Source organism: Falco naumanni, chromosome 6 (genome assembly GCF_017639655.2).
Source record: "Falco naumanni isolate bFalNau1 chromosome 6, bFalNau1.pat, whole genome shotgun sequence".
Lineage (NCBI taxonomy): Eukaryota > Metazoa > Chordata > Aves > Falconiformes > Falconidae > Falco > Falco naumanni.
In genome coordinates, this window is record NC_054059.1 from 57,121,778 (window position 1) to 57,141,646 (window position 19,869).

Here is a 19,869-nt window from a genome sequence, read left to right on the forward strand (position 1 = left end):
ACTGTCAGCTGTTATGCTTTAAACTCTCACAAATTCACAGACTTCAGTGAAGCTATGTGGATTTAAACAGCTGAGAATCCAACCATGCAGTTTTTCTTTTGCACGTCTTTCCGACAGCCTTGCAGTGATGCAACATCTTGCTTAGCAGATGCTTAGCTTTACTACAGCACAGAAAGAAAAAACTATGAAGCTTCCAATTTCCTTTTCATCCCATCAGCTTTTGATAGGAAAACAAATTTTCATCTGTGAATACATAAGGAAGAAATAATGACTAGATAATGATTGAATTTACATTGGTGTAAAGCCAAAATAACTTTACTAAACCAACTGGATTTTTTTTCTCCATAGGTTTACACTTCGTGTTGTCGTTTCTAGCCACACAAACTAAGTGTAGAATATTGTCTAATTAGGGAGCACCGTTTTAGGTCCAGCAGCATTCATGTCTCAAAGACGTAAAGAACTACACATGGCATGAGGCATTTGATTTATTTTCAATATTTCCAAATTACATCGCTGTGGTTATGATCAAAATCTGTTGGTTTTCTTGTGTATATAAGGCTCTGCATGTAGACATGACGCTGCATTAATACACAACCACACTGAATTGGTTACTAAGTGTAAACAGCATCATGTTGCACTAATGGAAACAGAGCTCTTAGCAAGATGTGACTGCTGAAATAGGATCTATCAAAAAATACCTGAAAAGTATGTAGCTCATACCCCAGTAATGTTAAGATGGTATCCTGAGTTCTACTTTTAGAACAGTACACAGTGTTCATTGACAAAAAAACTTCCAAAAATGAAAAGAAATGAGAACTGAATGCCACCTTTCCTTGTGTCTGACACTTGTCTCCATATATTTTAAGCTGCAACCGATGTGAGGATCCCTATACATAGAAATAGCTGTTCTTTTGCATTCTGCGCATTACTGTGCTCCTTTTAATAGCTGGAGACCACCTGTTCTGAGGTCACCCCAAATGTCTTCCTGCATTCCCGCTGCATTCCACAAAAGCCGTAACTTGTTAAAGCAAGAAATTGCCTTTGTGTTCTAGATATCTGTGCCAGCTAAATGTTTGAGTGGGAAGGGTTTCTCCCGGCCCGCTCGGCCAGCAAATCGACGCTTACCTTCCAGATGGGCATCCAGATCACCGTCAGCACCGCCTGCTGTGAGAAGAACAGCATACAACTGCTCTGTCTCCTTTCGGTCAGAGACCTCCGTAGTCTGAACCCAGAGCTGGGTCGGATGGTGTTGTGAAAGCTCTACGCCTCATTATTAACTGTGTTCGGTATGTGCTATAGCAACCACTTCCACACTGTTGTATCTTGTCCAAAAGTGACCCCCACCACGTGCCGGACAAAGCGTTTTGAATCTTAGGTCATCATCACCATGGTCTTCAGTGTTTTTATTGAAATGAAATAACTATACCCCTGATTTTCTCTGGTTTTTTTGGTAATAGCTCACAAGGAATTTATTTTGAATGGCATCTTCCTTAATTTGCCAATCAGTTTTGAGTTGAAACAATGTATAGTGCTGTATATTCTGACTCTTCTGCAAACAGCAGAATGTAAAGCTGTATGCATGATCATGTGTTTGTAGGTGCATGTGTTGGACTAGGAAGTATACAGGTCTGTATTTAGAAGAGACAAACTGTGCTAGTGTTGACATTGAAATTACAACCTATATGCCTACATATATATATATACTTTGTGTTTATTTTAAAAAGTTTGAAATATACAGTCCTGATGACATTTATATTTTGTATATCTTTTACATAGGTTCACAGGTGTAGTATTTAATGTACAAAAACTAAATATGCATTTTTGTGACTGATTGCAGCGATAATGCCTTGCACAATATGTATCTGAAGCAGACTAGCTCGACTGATGCATCAGTCATGCTTCACGGCATCCTCGTTCGGTTTCCTAACCCTTATGATGCTAGGACAAAATACCCAAACATATTTTTTTTAATTAAAATATTATATGATTTGTAATGCATTAGCCTTTTTCAGCACCAGAGACATTTCTGAAATGTTCCAATCCCTTTTAAAAGCTTAAATGTGCCATTATATATATAGCATACTGTAAACACTTCGGTAATTTCGACTAGTGTAATATAGTTTATGAAGGGAAGAAAAGGGTTGTATGTGCTCAATTCTGTAAAACTTATTTTTCCTTCTAGCATTATACTTTGAGGTTTGGCAAAGTCAGATAACAATGGACTTGTTTACTTTCACTCAAGGCAGGAGAACAAGGACCATTGTTCCCAGTGCTGCAGCCACACTCCTTTTTTACTTTTCTCCTAGACTAGAGTGCCTCAGCCACTTGCTAATTTACTGCTCCTGGACTGACTCGTGGCAGTCAGTTGCGAAGTTTACTTGCACTCTGGCAACAAGCTGCATCTAGTATGGAAATATTGCATCGAGGTATGATCACAATGCTGCCTGAAATCCTAGACACATGGCGTTGGAAGTATGTTTTTGCCATCGCATGAATTGGTATTATGGGCCGTCTGAATGACATGCACAGAGCCTGGCTTGTTCCTTCCCCCAACGTGAAAGAAATCCAGATGCTACCCAGACTCTTGCTGAACTTTCAGAAAGACAGTGTCCTTCATCCTGGAATTTTTGCACCCTTCTCTAGGCTGTTGCTGGAGGCATAGTGCAGTAACAATGACAAATGTTACCTTTAAACAGCACGTCTATGATAAAAGGAGTAGAGAGGCACTTCTATATCAGCCGGGTCTTGTCTTGCAACTTTTCTGCTGCTGCTGGAGAAACAGTGTGTATTCAAAGGAATTTCAAAAATCACCCCAGGATCCATTAATGTGCACAACTTCTTATGTGAATGTAAAAAGGATTTCAGAGAGAGTGTAGGCTTTTGTCCTAGTGAATTGTATATGTGGCAATATAGGGAAAATTAATTGTGCTTAATTTGATAGTGATCTGTTGTCCTACTCCAGTCATGTTGAGAATCCATGCCTTTTTCCTTCTTTTTAGGGCCTTATTCTTCTTTCTTCCGCACAACTTTGGTTTTGCAGAGCAAGAAGACAGGAGGCCATGTGTTCTGAGCAATACGGCCTGTATGGTAGTACCAGTAATTGTTCAGGCATGCCACCATGGGAGGGAGCAGGCATTAGAGCCATAAATCCCACTTTATCATGCCATTATGGCTGCCTGCGTGGCAAAACCATGCTCAGAGTACTGTGCCCAATCTAGACTTCCGGTCTTTTTGAGGTATAAGTGGTGGGAAAATCCCACAGACAGATCAACAATTAATCAAAATTTACTCAGACATTATTGCAGTTATTACCGAAAAATATACAAGGACAGAAAAGATTGAAGGAAATTTTGAGGAAAATTTATACAGTTTGGTTAGAGACAAAAATCTGTGTGCTTGAGTAAAAAATCAAGAGTACTATAAATTTGCCTGTTTGCCCTAATTTAGAGATTGCACTCCATCAGCTTCCTTAGAACTAGAAAAATCAGAGGTGATTCATGGTGATTTTGGAACATGGCTTAAGAGTCTAGCTAACTGGAAATCAGCAAACCAAAAAGCCTTGCCAATTGACCTTTTAAATGCCTAAGTAGCTGAGCAGGTTTAAATGCTTAAGGCTAAGGAAAGGGTAACATGAGAAATTGTAAAAAAATGTGGTTCTTAATTTCAGTCAGTGTTGACTTCAATAAAACTCCTTTAAATTACCTTCATGGTAAAGTTTAGCAGTTTTGTTCTGAAAAATGGTGGTGCACTTTTGTTTGAAGTCTGTAACTACAAAAGCGTTTCCCTTGATTAGTCAGTGAAGGTGTTTATTTCCCATCAGTTCCTTTGATCACCTTTGACATATATCACATTGTTGAATAACAGAGAAAGGATCAAATATCTACAACATTCCCTGATGTATGTAAGTTTAATGAACAGAAGGTTTTTGAAATAAACTAATAGGTCAAGGACAAGCCCATTTTGTCTAGACTTTCTGTGTCCGTCTAATTACAGACATTGGTTCTGGCGCCCAAAACTGTCAAAACTGGTGATTTTGGTCTGCAGGTGGCTAGCTGGACATACCAATTTTAGGAAATTGCCACTGACATTGTTTAAATATTCTCTTCAACTGCACCTGTAAGGCCAGTGCACTGTGGTGAATTTTTTCGTTCCCAGAATTGTGATTACTGAACCATAGTAAGGGCCTTATTGCACTTACTTGCTAGCAGGGGAAGAGCTCCATTGGACTTTAGGGTTCTTCCATGTTATCTTTGGCAAGGAAATACAGTTACCTTGGAAGCTCTGAAGCCAGAGTTTTTATACACGCACACACATATACACACACACACTCATGCAAGAACCACAAATAATCAAGTATAACTTGACCTTTCTATTAATCTTAGTGTCACCAATGGAAGCGGTGAGTTTTGTAAGCCTGTTTTTAAAATAGGTTTTTAATATTATTCCTCTATATGCTGTCTAAGGTCTTAATGCAGATGCAGACTTGTTCAGATTGTGCTTTGAACAAATCTGAGACTCTCCTTATTGCATGTTTATGGGCTTTAGTACTGAAATAAATGCAAAACTCCCAGCACACATGGAATCACCTGTCCATTGAAATGGGGGTGTCACTAGGAATCAGCTGGCTGGTACTTAGTTGACAGAAAGCATCATTCTCCCTCATGATGGAAGATGGAGCCATAATCTTTCCCTGAGACCCTGTTAGGGAGGAGTGCAGCAGAGTAGAAAAACAGAGAAAGGTTAGTTGGAGCTTATCTACATATGCAACAGAGCAGGCCACCTGAAGGCTAGGAAACTGGCCCGACTCAGAGCCTCTGCTAGAAGCAGGAGGAGTACAACTTTTGTATTTTCTTTTTCCTTTAAAATCTCTGGATATCATTCTTCAAAGTGAGAGTACATTTCCACTAAATGTTTTGTCTTCCCAGTGCTAGCAGTAGACTTCTTGTGTATCTTTAAAACGTTGCTGAAAGGATGAACTTTGCTTTTTCTCCAGCAACAATTATTTTTCACTATTACGCATTCTGTAAGGGAATTAGCTGTTATATATAGAAAAGAATTGGCAATGTAACATAATTTTCCAGAGCATTCAGAGCACCGATTTATTTCTCCAGTTGTCTATTTAAAAAATTCTTTCTTTAAGTGGGGATTTTGTATCCAAATGGCTTCAACAGCATTTTAGCAAAGATCTACAGCAACCCAGCAGGGCAGGCCATTTGCCTTAGAGTTTTGTTATTTCTGGACCAAGCCTATATTTCCGAGCATGCAAGAACTTATGCAATTCTCACAGTGTTGCTATGCAAAGAATTTATTTGGCTTTGAGATCTGTAATATACAACTCTAGCTATTATACTGCTGGTATTCTCTATTGCGCTGAGCTGTAATGGTGTCTTTGGTTGTATACACGGTCTTTAAACTGGAAGGCAGAACACATTTATTCCAAATGCACTACTTCAACCCCCTTGTTGCCTCTAGCCTTTCTACTCCTCCTCAATTCCCAGTGGATGTATATTTTTATGTGGTATATTGCCATTGGTCTATATGTATATGCCATACCACCGGGCTTTCTATCTGTACTGCAGTCAAAATATTTTTTGGACAGCCTGTTCTGAAAAGTGCTGGTGTTACTATTGCTATTCACAAATGTATTAGATCTTGATCTATTGTTTTGCATCACTGAAAATGCACTTCCTTCATCAGCTGTTAGTGGCATACATTACACCAAATTTGTGCTCTTGTTTTCTGAAATTATGATTAATCTGCTTTTGGGGTTTGCTTCTACCCCTCTCCCTTACATCTTTTCTGTTTGGCAAAGTACTTGCATCAGCAGAGATGTGTTTCTGATGCGTGTGGTTGACCCAGTTGCTGTGTGGCTATGGGAGCTCATACCCAAGGTTGCCTTGCTAACTCTGTTTCTCTAAAAAGAATTGTATCAGAATTTCCATGGGGTAAGAGAGATCAAACCCTCAATATGATGCAAGTGAAAGCGTGCAAATAAAAATCAGAAAGAAAACAGAGAATCAAAGAGGAGGGTGCAACACTTGTAGTAAATGCTCTGGCTAGTTCTTTGCTTCTAATAGAAGATCCCTCTGTGCTGCCTACTTCATACCACCTGAAACTTCCAGGAACGTACTGTCTTTTTTCAGTCAGCATCTTTGTATGTATGCTCTTCCTGCTCTGTGAGCCCATAATAGCAGGAGATACTGAAAGACTGATGTTAGTAATGTCAGATTAACACCAGTCCTTCCTCTTCCCATATTTGATGGTATGGTGGTAATTGAAGTCTCAGTTGTTAATCCTTGCTGTGGCAGCAGCCAGTTTTACTAGGAGATGCATGATGGTACACACAGCACAGACATTATGGAATGCACAATATATTGTGTCTTTCACCCATGCTGCACAAGGGCACACTCTGTCACACTGCTGAAATGGGGACATTCCTGGAAGATAAATGTGAACCAGCCATGTGTTTGAGGACAACAAGAGCAAGAGTGTAGTTCAAGTCCAGTGATCGTGCCAGGCAGTGTGACCAGAGTACAAGTAACTTCAGTCCTCAGTATAGGATGCTTTCTTCCATGCCGGGACAAAAATACAATCTTATGGTCTTCTCTGGAGGAATGGGTGATTTTTACCACGCTGCAACAAATTTACAGTCTTACGCTCTTTTGCAGAGGGATGCCCCTCTCTAGGGACAGCTGGGGAGCAAAGCAGAAGTAGAACCTGTCCTAGGATGGGGCATCTCCTGAATTTTGATCAGATCATGTAGTGTTACATTCCTTACTAATTTTGAAGGGGAAAAAAATGAAGGAAAAAGAAAAAAAATAGTGCAATATCCCAAGTAGTGTTTATTCTTACAGTTTTCCTAGTACCTATCAAAGGGCTGCTGGTTTATGCCTTTTCTCTAGTAACCGCAGTCCACAATGTTTCTGTTTAAGGGTCCAGACTTTGATTCCTTCTAGTGGTGCATGTTTGTGTGCGTATGGCCAAGTTTCACTGAAAAATTACACTGTAGGGGAGAGTCCATACATTTTACATTTTTAAATCAGATTATCTATGTGTGACCCCAAAATATATGGCTATATTGCATGAGATAATGTTTCCCTTTACTACAGAGCAGATGCAATCCCAACATGATTGGGGGGAAGAGAGCAGGCACCACACAGATATGTCCAAGGCATGTAAGACAAGTAAGCAAAGCGTACTCCTGATATTAATGGGTGAGCTAAAATCCTTTGACTAGTCACTGCAGTAAAGCCAGAAGCTCTTTAATATTCATTCTTAGTAGATGGATAGACTTATACTAACTTGCTAACATGTCACAGGGATCTTAATGCTAAGGAGTCTGGTTTTGATTGCCCCTCTGACTGGAGCTATGCAACTGCTTGTGGCAGATGTGCCTGGATAGTCTTTTACCAATGCCCCTCAAATTTCCATAGTTTACTGCAGCTAAAAATTTCTGAATCATATTCACAGTAGAAAAGGACTTTCATTAAAGGAAATTGCATTCATGTGTGAACTCTGCAAAGATGACACTGCCAGCTGGCATGGCGACACAGAAAATCGTTCTGAGTTTTAGTTCTACATCACGAGATATATGCAGCAAGTCAGCTGTTCTTGTACCATGTAAGATGCAGAGCTGCTAAAGATATTATTGATGGAAGTGCAGCACAGACAGATATATAGGTACGTATGGTCTGCTTGCTTCTTTGCAGAATCTTTCTGTTTTTCACAGAGATATTCTGACTGGTTTGGGAGTTTGAGGTTTTTTTTCCAAATTCATCTCAAAGCGGTTGAGCTGCTCAAGCTATTGCTGGTAGGAATACACAGGGAGTTCTTCTGCAACCAAAATATCTACTCAGAGAAGTAGCTGGCTACCAAAGGAGGTAAGATGTTCACAAACTGGCTTGTTCATTGTCACATCTCATCTGTGTGTATGTGTGTACATATATATGACACATCTTAGGAACTTTTCCTCCAGGAAGTCCCACAGTGTCCAGTGCAGCTCTTTTTGCTGTAAGACACCATTTACTGTGTATATGAGTACCACAGTCAGACACCTAGTACACACAGAAAAATTATGTCTAATATTGTATGCAAACAGACTCCTCCCAAAGAACGGTACTGAAATGCTTTACATTAAAAACAGCATGCAACTTAATGGGATCCAGCAGTTTCTGAAAGCCCATTTTCATATAAGTAAGTACAATCGAATTTTTTAATTAAAAAAATGTGCTTATGCATGTTGTCTTTTCCTTCCAAATACTGTAAGTCTGCCTTACAGCTCTGATCCTGATTTTGCCTCTTGCACTGCAGGGAAAAATAAAAAGAAAATGGAAATAGAGATAGTCAGAAAAATCCTCTAGCTTAGGCATTGCAGAATGACTGGTACTGGTCTCCCTATACATGGCTATGAGACTTTGACACTTAAGATCATGCAGACCGGTATGGTCCGTGCAGAGAAGCTAACCTTCCATTTCTCCTCCCTGTAGTTTTACTCCCTCCTTCCCTCTCCTTCCATAGGGAGATGAAGATTCAGCCACCCAAGAAGAGAAATAGGCTGGTAACAATGGCTGCCTGGAAGCTTCTCTTCACTTTCCAGCTTTAATTCTGCAGGCTTCCAGACCTGAAAAACACATGACGTTTCCACGGACCAGCTGTGAGAAGCCAGAGGAAGATGCCTTTTGTGGTCTTTCTGCAACAAGCACTAAAGCAGCCAGTTTTGGGCTTAATAGTTTTATGGAGGTTTTTTGCAGTTGTAGTGTGGAGAAATCTTTTGCCTCTTCTGTGCAGGAGTTTGTTTCCCTCTCAATCACCTCTTGGAAGGGTTTCTGCAATTTTAATTCATTTTACAGCAAAATTTCACAGCAGTTTGGACAGAAAGTGAAGAATCCCTCATTCCCTATTGGAAGTTAGCCAACAGCTGAACTAGATGTACAAGGGGCCAAGAAGAATTTAAAACTGTTTAAAGATCTCCAGCCAAAGTGATCTGCAGTCAGGCCACCAAGGTTTTTAGAACTGAACTGTCTCTTTAAGCTTGGCACTGGGAAATAAACCAACTTGTTTCAGTTACAGTGAGTGGAAAGTGGATGATGAAAGTAATTTGCAACATTCAGAAATTAAGATAAGAGTGGTTTGGTGATGTAAGGAACACTATGCTGCTTGTACTGTCTCCTTTAAGTAGTTATGTGTTATATATTCTGTTTTTCCTAGGATGCCATTCAGTGCCAGCCCATATGTCTTTTGGTCTAGACTGCTGTGTTTCATAGGAGTTTCACATTTAAATACGTCTGGGAGAACCAGGCTGATCTAATGCTGGAGACACCGTCTCTGATCTGCAGCATTTGAGAAGCTCACTAATTGAGTGCTTGCTTTCCTTTCACGTCTATACACACACAAATATGTACACATCATGTGTATATATACACTGATCAATTCTTTTACTGCTCCCTTCTTGCTTTTGCACTGTCACTCCACTGTATGGAAATGGCAACAGTGGGGCCTGTATGCAGTTGCAATCAGTCTTAGCTGAACTGGAACAAACAGTGGCACTGCACTGGACTTGGGATCCCAACCAAAATCCCAGTGAAAAGAAATCTTGGGACATTTTAGGATGGTGAGTTGAAACAAGTCATTTATCATTCATTTCAGCTCAAGCAGTCCTAAACCCTTCTCATGCTATTCTTTTCAAACTGTATAGGTCTGCAGCTGTCTTTACAGGGTCAGTTTGTGTATATTCATATTTTTCCCTACCTACATTTTCCTATGACTTGGAGGAAGGCTGTAGAAAAAGGACTTTGAATAAGACTGAAGATTTCCCAAATTTGGGATGATTGGATTCAGTTCATTCACTTGGCACACAGGGGTCAAATGTAAACTGTGTCTGATCAGAATTTATCAAAATTTGGAGAGGAACCAAGTCTTCAAATTCAGACCCTTGGTTTAGTCTAATTGCTGCTTGAGCCTCCCTAAAATCCAAAAGCAAATCTCAAATTAATCTACCAGTCTTCATACCTCCCACAGAGGTCAAATTTTGAAGACTGCAGAGAGAAACTTCAAATTTTACATGCACATATAAGTATTGTCAGCGTGTAGAGACTATAATGGATCCCAAAGCACTTCATGCAGCTCAAAATTTCCTGCCGATATTTCATATGGGTGATCTCCACTCTAGCCTGTAAGACCAACTGTGTAAAAGCCATGAGCCCCAACACCCACAGGAGAAAGAACACAAGTAAGAGAAACTACCAGAGAAAACACAAAAAAAGTCCAAGCTGCAGCCACACCTAAGACATCTCTACTAAAACAAGGAAGCAGATACCAGCCTTGCTGCACAGGCTTCATTCAGCATTGACGACTTGTTGCCACAGATGGATGTGGAAAAGGAATGGTCTCTTCCTCTTGTACAGAGGATCGTTACGGGGACTTCTATGTTCATGGCTGGATCCCCAGCTTTGCACCGACTTTCCTGAAAAAGCAACTGGCTGAGTTGAAATTAAATAAGCTTTTGTGCAGGGAGTATATACTGATGTCATTAGTCATCACCTTTGTTCCAGAACTCCTTGCTGTTACTTCTGACCAAGAAAGGCTGGAGGAAAGAGGGGTCTTCTTGCCACCCATAGCAAGTTGAGGATTGCCAAAGTGCGAATTTTCCTAAACACAGTGAAAAATCCAACAGCCTCACTTCTGCTCTTTCTAAAATGCTATATGTACACACCTAGTCACTGTTGACTAAAACTGTTTTGCATGACAGTGATATTACCCACTGTTGACTAATTGAGCATTACAAGAAAGGCCAGCTGCAGCAGGCCAGGAATAAGGAAATGCCGTTCTTGAATTTATTTCTTTGGCAGAGACACAGATATTTTGGTTTACATTAGTCATGTAGCTTTTAGCTTTCAGTTGGATCAAGAGGGGAGGGATTCGTCCATCTCCATCGTTCAGACAGGTCTTGATCTGCAAATTTATTTAATGCTATCACACAAGAACTTCTGATCATTGCACTTTGTTTGGAGGTAGAATAAATGACTGATCCAGCTAAGTCATAAATTTGGGGGATGGGAAGACCATTCTTCTCCCCACAGGCAGCTTACAGGGTGAGAGCATGCTAGATATGAGATGTTAAATCTTAAAGCACTGGCACATGTTTATCTTCTAGCTGTGTAGCTGCAGCCCTGTGGAGCAAGCATTAACATTCCTATTTTTGAAGTGAAGGAAAATGAAGCAGAAAAAACAGCAGGAAACTCTTGGCTTTCTAGGGGCAAGTGGGAAGAAGTGAAGCAGAAGATCAGAACAGAAACAGCTGTAGCAATATGATGTGCCATGCTCTTTTTTACTGCCCTTTCCAGAGGGAAAGAGTGAAACCTCCACCACCTTACAAGCCAAACACTCAGACTGATGGCAGCTCCGCTAATGCTGGGGAAGGCAAAATCTAGCTGATTTTGCATTGAAATGGGTGAGGCACTTGTATGATTCATTCCAGTAGATCTTCTTGAGAAGGTGGGTGCCTCCTACAGAAGGAGGGGAGGCAACTGGTGAGTGAGGGCACCTACTACTGAGCCAGCATCATTGTGCCACTGTTAAGCAGTTCACAGCTATATTATATGAATGCTGGATCTCACTGAAGACTGAGGAGGTACCATGTGTTCTGCTTAGACTCAGTTCACAGTGAGTAACTGTTGAGTTGGGTACAGTCTTTAGTCACTTTCATAGATTAGCAAGGAAAGATTTTTTTAGAGATTTGGTCACTATCTCCAGTAATTTGATAGCTCTGCCAAGCTTATTCTAGCCAGTGAACTGTGTAGCACTTGCGTAATTAATTCTGTAAATCTGTATACACAATATTAAGTCTTTTTTTTTTTTTTCCAAAATGGATTTATGTTCTACAGAGGCTCATCCTTGTGCATACATTTCTGGTCTAACAACTGCATGTTTACTATTAGTTTTCTGTATCTGTAGGAACTTAATCCAAAGAACAGAAATGGCAGCAAGATGGATTGTGGGACTGGGACTTGGGAGATCTGTACTCAGGTTTTTTGATCTACCAGGACACCTTAGCTGATCTTGTTCAAACCACTGGGTGAGATTCTCCAACAGGGACCTAGTGCTACAGGACTGAGTGAGGGACTTGCATAATTCTGCAGGCCTCAGTTTTCATTCCCCTTATGCAAAATAACGGTTATAATAATACTTTCTCTGGCTGACTAGTCTGTTTAGATTGTGTTAGTTGCTTTGCAGGCATAGCAGAGAGACAACAGAAACTCCCTTTCAGTGTGGAAGAAATAGTAACAAACCCAAAAGCCACTGAAATCATTAGAAGTCTTTTCTATCTTGGATCAGGCCCTGTGTGCCTAAGACCAATTTTCAGCTAACACTTTCTATCACTGAATTTGTGAGACTACTGAGGAAAGGAGCCATGGCAGAAGGACCTTTTGCATCTGCAAAGAGAATTCTTTTCTTTGATTAGCAAATATCTCCCAATTACACTCTGGCCAAATTTGCTAAGTGTTAGTCCTAATTCTGGGAAAATGTGGGTATACCAAAGGCCAGCTGACAGTCTTGCAGACTGTCATCCAGAAGAACTTCTTATTATCAAGGTAGTGGATAAAGTTATTGAAATATTGCTGAATTTACCATATAAGGCATATTGGATTCAAAACCAGACTGGTCTGTGACTGTCAGTATGATTTAACAGATTCCATGCAGCAGGTTCCAAATCTGCAATACTTTATTCTCCTGCCCCTGATTAAGGTCTTGGATCCATACAACTCTCACATTTAATTGCAGTCTTCTGCAGTTAAAAACACATCTTTAATCAAGTGCTGGGCAGCCACAGTTAGCACAATCAAGTATTCTAATGAAAGAAAGAAGTTGTAGGTATTGCCAGCAGAGCTCACACAAAACACGCTGAAAAGGCAGGCAAGCTGACGGCTGGAAAAGTTTCTCCTTAATCACCCCTCCCCTCTCCTGCTGACATTTTCTAACTCAGTAGAAGCTGCCAAATCGCAGATGTCTGTGGGGCCTGCATGAATCAGAATAAAACAAGGAAGCTAGTATTTGTAGGAGAGATGGGAGCAGCAACAAATAATACTGACCTGATTATTCAAGCATGGTCAGACATAATGCCAAACTGCGTCTTCTGATATTTGCTGTGTGATTTATATACCAGTATATATTGCGGAAGTCAGTCAAAAAGTACTGCATCCCCTTTTTTCTCCTCTGGTGTGAATCTAGTAGCTTTTTGGTCCTCTGAACCTGCTGACTTCTGAATTTTGCTATACCAAATTCCTCAAACACAGTTTACAGGGGGGCAGCAATACCAAATGAGATAATGTTTGCTCACATGGTCATAAGTGTAGATATTTTGTTATCAAGATTTTTAATTGCTAGGCAACAAATATTCCATTTTGATGAAGATGTGATATTGCATGCTGGGACTTGTAGTTTCAGCACTGTATCAGTGTATGGAAGTAAAGGGTCAACACATTGTTCACAGAAGTTGGTTCCTAGATTCACACTGAGGTCACTTTTGCTACCCTTTCTGATGCTTTCTTGTTGAAGGTCTGTGCTGAAGAAAAAGTATGGGTACAGGTTCAGTTGCTGAAGTTTAAAGAACATGGGAAGAGGAGAGGAATGCTGAGTCACAGGCAAGACTCATCAAGCACTGCTGCTGTGCTCCGGACTCGCTGGCATTAGAATAACCTCCTCCAGGAGCACGACTGCTGCTGCAGTCCAAGCCCAGCTAGACTTTGGTAGCACTCAGCAGTGTCATGTACTTTGCAGGAAGGAGAGAGAAAAAAAACAGCCAACCAACCAAAAAAGCCAGAAGTAGGAACATGAGTTAATTTGTTCTGGAAATAACATCTTTTCAGTTCACAGGAATACGTATCTGTGCACACTGATGGATTGGCCCTTTTGTTTTTTGGATGGAGTGCAATGCCATTGTTCCCACTTTGTAGCTGGAGAGCAGAGGCACAGAGAGACCTATGCTTTAAAGGCATTGAACTGTATAATTCCAGAGATATCTCATGGGAATTAGGCTTCCAAACCAAGTTTCGGCATCTGGCCAGCTATTGTCTTTCCTCCCTCCCTGGCCAAGCTGAGATTACAGGGTAGAGAAGGAAATTGAACCCACACCTCTCACATCCACCATTATAGCTACACCCCCACCAACTGGGATGGTTATTTGGGCCCTGTTTACTTGCACTGTTAAAACTCTGGAAACTGCTTTAAGCTGTAAGCATACGTAACTTGCATTTCTGCCTTAATAAGTACCTGTTTTAATGGCAACATAGGTTAGCTGTGCATTTAGTGAAAATACATTTTTCAGCCTGCTTTTCTGTCATTCCTCCTCCTGCTCTTATGAATGAGCGCAACCTCCTGATGTACTTTCCCTGTCTGGTCATTTTATGTGCTTTGAGTCTTTTTTCTTTTTTATTCAGTCTAAGAAAATGGTTGCAAACTTTTCAAGCATGCTTTAAGGGGAATTTTGCCTTACCTCTAACTCCACTTTGGAATTGCCTCCAATACCATTTTGTCCTCTCAAAAAAGGTAGGAGTAAAAAAATGTGTTTTGGATAAGAAACTCCAGGGATTATCAATGACACAAAGCATATTTCATACTGTTCTCCATCCCCTTTTTTGTTTTGACATGTATCAGTGCTTTTCACCACTACTGCAAATTGGGCAGAGAGGTTTTTTTGTGGTTCTCTATGTCGACACCAAATTAATTCCTAACAAAGATTAGAGATGCCCTGGGGCACACCCACCCAACAGAGTGGAGCTGGAGCACGCGCTGACCTGAGGGATGCTAAGCCACCAAATGTCACTTTGTGATTGTCTCTGAGTCACTTTAACACAGCTTAGTCATGGAATTAGTACCTGGGTCCCAGTTAGCGAGCCCTGCAGATTCTCGTGGTGCCTCTGTAAGATTATTTTCAAGAGGCTCCAGATGTTCACTTGCAGGCAGTGAAATTACCATCTCTATTTTGTTACTTGTGTGGTTAGAAAATATACATACAAAAGAATAATCTTTCCTTGTAGAAGCTTGTCATTTTGTTTTGTATAGCAGTAGGCAGCAAATGGTAATGAGAGACCAAAACCCATCACACAGACTAAATGACATGTCTCTTTCTGCAGCCAAATTTAACTTGTATTGAAGTCCACGGGATTTTTGCCAATGACTAGTAGGAATCCTACAAGTTCCTCAGGGTCAGTCAAACGGTAAAATTATATAGGAAAAAACACAGCTGAAAGCTGTAGTTCAAGTATATATATATATATATAAAGTTAGTCCTGCTCTTAAGAAGTTCACTGGCTGGGCTTGCACAGCTGCTCAGAAACAGCCCCCAGACTAGCCATGCGGCCGAGTTCACCCTGCCAACACCACTTGCCAGTGGGAGCTCCTTGGGATGTGACTCCAGGGAGAGCCAAATGATGCTCCTTGATGTGAGCCCTGCACTAAAGCAGCTTCCCTGGCATACCTCCCTGCTGTGCAAAGCATCCCATGGCCCCATTGCCTCTGGCACTGGCAGACCACAGGTGGAAAGGAGTTAATCCTGGATCCTGCCTAGGAATAATCTCCTTAGCTTTTCCTAGAAGACCCACTTGACATGGGGAAAGTGACAGTTGAAAGGAGCCTCACTTTAAGCCAAAGGCATGGATGCAAGTTCAGCTTGCACAGATACAAAGTAGGTGAAGCCCTGCTCTGAAACACACTTTTGGGAAATTTTTGTGGTACAGTCTCATTAAAGTTGCTAGTTTTCTACTCTCTCTCCCTTTACAGAAGATGATAATTAAGGCACATAAATGTAGTACACAGAATCCTGTTGCTTAGACTTTGATACTGTTTTGTGCTTCTGATCCCTGGCTTCATTAAAGAAGTGTAAAAGAATTTTGTTTCAGTAAGTGAATTGTTCCCTTAGATTACCAGAGAGTATTTAGTGTTATGCTAAGATAGGATTCAGAAAAAGACATCCTTTCAAAAGGGTAGACAAAATAAAGTAGGAGGGTAATCATATGCTGGGTAATTGTTTAAAAACATCAGAATACTAAGAGACATGCAATTTAAGGTGAGAAACGCAAATCTAGTTGAGTACTTTTTGGAGGCACCAGGGGAGGTTTGGACTGCCTTGTGCCAGACACAAACTCACATTGATCAGGACTTATGGGCATTAAATGGATGAGATGAAGAGACAAGAAAAAGAAAAATGTTTATCCTTGTGCTTGAAATTTCCTACTGTAGGCAGAATCAGATAGAAAGAAACTATTGCTGGAAATGCTGTAACCAAAGCACAGCTACTGCATCTTCAAATACTCTAGTGTAATTTATCACACAAGAAGCATCCTACACCCTGCATTTCTTATAACTGTTCAGGCAAATACTAAAAGACATTTTACTGCAAAATGAGATAAATCTTCCACATGAACTCACAGACTCACCAAGTTCAGGAGATCAGCAGTGGCTCATTTCTGAACAACTAGGTCATAGCACAGGTACTGACTAGGAGGCCTGGTATTGAAAGTATCAGGTGTGACCACCTCCTAACTTTGTGTGTTTACATATTTATCCTGGTGATGCTATTACACAGCTGTAGTCATTCTGTTCCTATGGGCCTCAGCAGTGCCTGTGAAGCTGGATAGCACTGCCAGCAACGGAGGAGGAGGAGGATATCACCAGCTGATCATGATAGTTTAGCACACCTGGTGCTTATGTGGTATGTTACATCCCCAAAGCACTGGGCAAGCAGTGATCCGGTAATGTGAATTCACATTTTATGTCGGAGTAACCACTGAACATGCCTAGTAAAAATCTAACTTGGCACCTGTGCTTGCTTTGGGTACTTGAGTGCTACCAAGACTTTACAAAGGGGGAAAAACAACTTTTAGCAAAATATACATCCCAATAATGCACAGTTTCTCTGGAAATCAAGCTCCAGACATCAGCAATACCCCATGACACAGTCCATAATCCTAACAGTCAAGACGTACACACTAAAAGCAAGCCAATGTCGTCTTTCTCAAAGGCAAAGCTATTTTGGGATCCAGCCTGCCAATAGTATACTAATAGATATTTTCAGGTCCTGGCTTCTGATGTCTATAACTCACTGACAGCAGTGAATTTCCTCTCACCAAAGGGTAACTATGTTCTAGAGAGAAATGAATCTGATTTACCTCTGAGGCTATCTTACATTTTGGTCTGGACTGCTACCTACTTCTTTCACTGCCTCTCAATATCTCTCTCCATGCTTCTCTCCTTGCCTGGCAGTTGAAAAAAAAAAAAAGCAAGAAAGCACAAGCAGTGTCTTAAAATTTGCCACTTTAGGGAGATAAAAAGAATGTTATACTATTAGTTGCTGTAGGCAGCTTCCACGTAGACGTGAATGCTCTCCTGGAACACCAAATGCATTCTGCCTCCCTGCTTTCCATTTTCCAACAAGCCATCCTCACCAGCTGTCAGAAAGTGTTAAGTGCTCTGGCGAAACCAGGGATGTAAATGCTACTATGGAAAATAGATATATGAAATTATAATAACTACCATTGTACTTACTATATTGAGGTATATAATTGAAGAGGGTTTTTTTTTAAAGCATTAGTCAAGCTTTTAAGCCTGTTAGGAAAGAAAGATAAAACAGGCACCATTTTCAGTATTTCTCATCATTTCTGAGGAGAGAAAATGAATGAAAGTTGAAACTATGTGCTTCTCCCAGGTCCAGTTCTCATTAAGTGTTAGTACATAGTATTTGGATTTTATTTGCTCATGTTGTGAGTATTCAAATTCTGCAGATTGATCGTGTTCTATGAAGGTTTTCCTCAAGCTCATATGGATATATGAGGTCCCTGCCACATGACTAAATTGTTGACTAATTGCCATGTGCCACCTAAGTCCTGGGTATCCCTAATAATCCTCTGTGCACCAGCTGCTAGTCTGCCATAGATACAAGGTAATGCAACATAGCTCTGTCTGTTGTGAAAATAAAACACGGGACCCAAGGACCGCAGTCAGGCTTAAAAATGCAGGGATTAGAAAACCTGTGTCTGCCACTCGTCTACTGGGCAGTTTGGGGCAAATCACTTTGACCTGTCATCTTCCTCTGTTGCCTTTTACTTCTCTTGTTTACTTAGGGTAAAAGAACTTGAAGGATCATGTGCTCTTGGGATATCTAGACTTCCCCATACAAAGGATTCTTATGTTTGTTCAGTTTGCATCCATCTAGGATATGAACCTTTTGGTTCATATGAACTTAGAGAACACTCTCGTGAAGACAGCTGTATATGTAAGTGGTGTGAGTTCAATGAGGTGATTTAATATCAAGTGCAGCAACACCAGGGAACGGTACAGTGCCTGAGTGCAGGAAACAATACCCTTTAGTCTGAAATATTCCTAATTGAATCTGACTCCTAACTAAATCACTGCTGTGAGTCACAGCAGTTCTGCAATGTAAATACCTTTTTTCAGACACAATAAAAAACAATCAGAATCAGCTTGTTCTTATTGATTAGAACATAATGCATTAGAGATCATCCTTTCCTATACTCTCTATTTATAGTGTCTGCACCATGGAACAGTCATTACAGCTTTTCCATTCTCATTGCACAATCATGAGCAAAGCATTAAATGTTCATTCCTGTTAGCACAAATCAGGCCTGTCAAAAATGACAGGGGCTAAAGTCAGTCAGAGAATAACGTGAGGGGATTACATATTAACTTCAGCAAACCCAGGGAATGGTACAGTGCCTAAGTGCAGAAAACAATAGCCATTAGTATGAAATATTCTCAATTGAATCTGACTTCTAACTAAACCACTGCTGTGAGTCACAGCAGTTCTGCAATATAAATACTTTTCTCTGAGACAATAAAATATTATTGTTGTTTTTGATTAAAACATAATGCATTAGAAAGCATCCTTTTTCATACACTCTATTTATAGTGTCTGCATCACGGAACAGTCATTGCAGCTTTTCCATTCTCATTGTGCAATCATGAACAAAGCATTAAACAGCATTAAGCAATCTGAACACAATCATGAACAGCGACACATTAAGCATGCATTCCTGTTAGCGCGCTAACTCAGGCCTCCCAAAAATGACAGGGACTAAAGTCAGTTGGAGAATTTAAGCATTTGTGTAAGAATCTATGCAAGTCAAGTGAAGCCCAGGGAAAAAGGGGTGTGATTTAGCAGGGGATGTTAGCTTTCTCTGTATGGGGCGTGTTACGCATTGAAGACATAGTATATATGTTTACACTGTCAAAAACGTTTACAAGGCAGATGGCACTACGTGAGTATTTTCTCCCTGCAAAAGTGGCTCTGTGCCCAGTTCTGCAGCTTTTTCTCCACTCCCTCCAGGAACCTGCAATCCCAAGACAGCTTTTCTTAAAGAAGCTTGCAGTGGAAAGCAGGGCTTGTGTTCTGCCAGACCCGATTCACCTTAACCTGTAGTCAGCTGAATGAGGTACGTATTAACTGGCACTGAGCAGGAAAGTACCTTTAGGTTAACGCAGTGCAACCGCAGGCACAATTAGAGAGAAAGCAATGTGCTGGCAAATTACTCCTCCTACCCCTGGCTTTGAATGCCATGGAGGGTTCAACTTTGAAACTGCTGCCTTCAGTGCTTTTGCTGCAGGGTGGTAATAGCGCAGCATCACACGAAGCCTCTGATTTAGAGTCTGCTTTCTGCAGAGGACACAGAAAAGTTACCATCTCAAGAAAGGTGTACACAGGCCAAGATTGATGCTATGACAGCATGGTGTGTTCCCAGGGGAAACAGCAACTGTAATGTTCTTGAAAAAATCCATTAGGTCTAATGTTTGGAGTAACCTCACAGAGCTCCAAAGGGGAGGTTAGAGGATGCTTACTATCGTACAGAGCCCTCCTTC

At 40.7% G+C, this 19,869-nt stretch overlaps 1 protein-coding gene across 7 annotated transcripts in view; it reads left to right on the forward strand.

Moving 5' to 3' along the window:
• Positions 1-8,235, forward strand: part of LOC121090458 (protein SOGA3) — a 57,557-nt gene extending 49,322 nt beyond the window's left edge. For 6 of the 7 annotated variants that reach the window (XM_040599020.1, XM_040599022.1, XM_040599025.1 and 3 more), the window contains one exon: positions 1,053-8,235. In XM_040599020.1, the coding sequence (XP_040454954.1) occupies positions 1,053-1,226 (174 nt within the window). In that variant the 3' untranslated portion in view covers positions 1,227-8,235. The remainder of the gene's footprint in view (positions 1-1,052) is intronic. The other variant, XM_040599026.1, reaches the window with a different exon arrangement.
• The last annotated feature ends 11,634 nt before the right edge of the window (positions 8,236-19,869 follow it).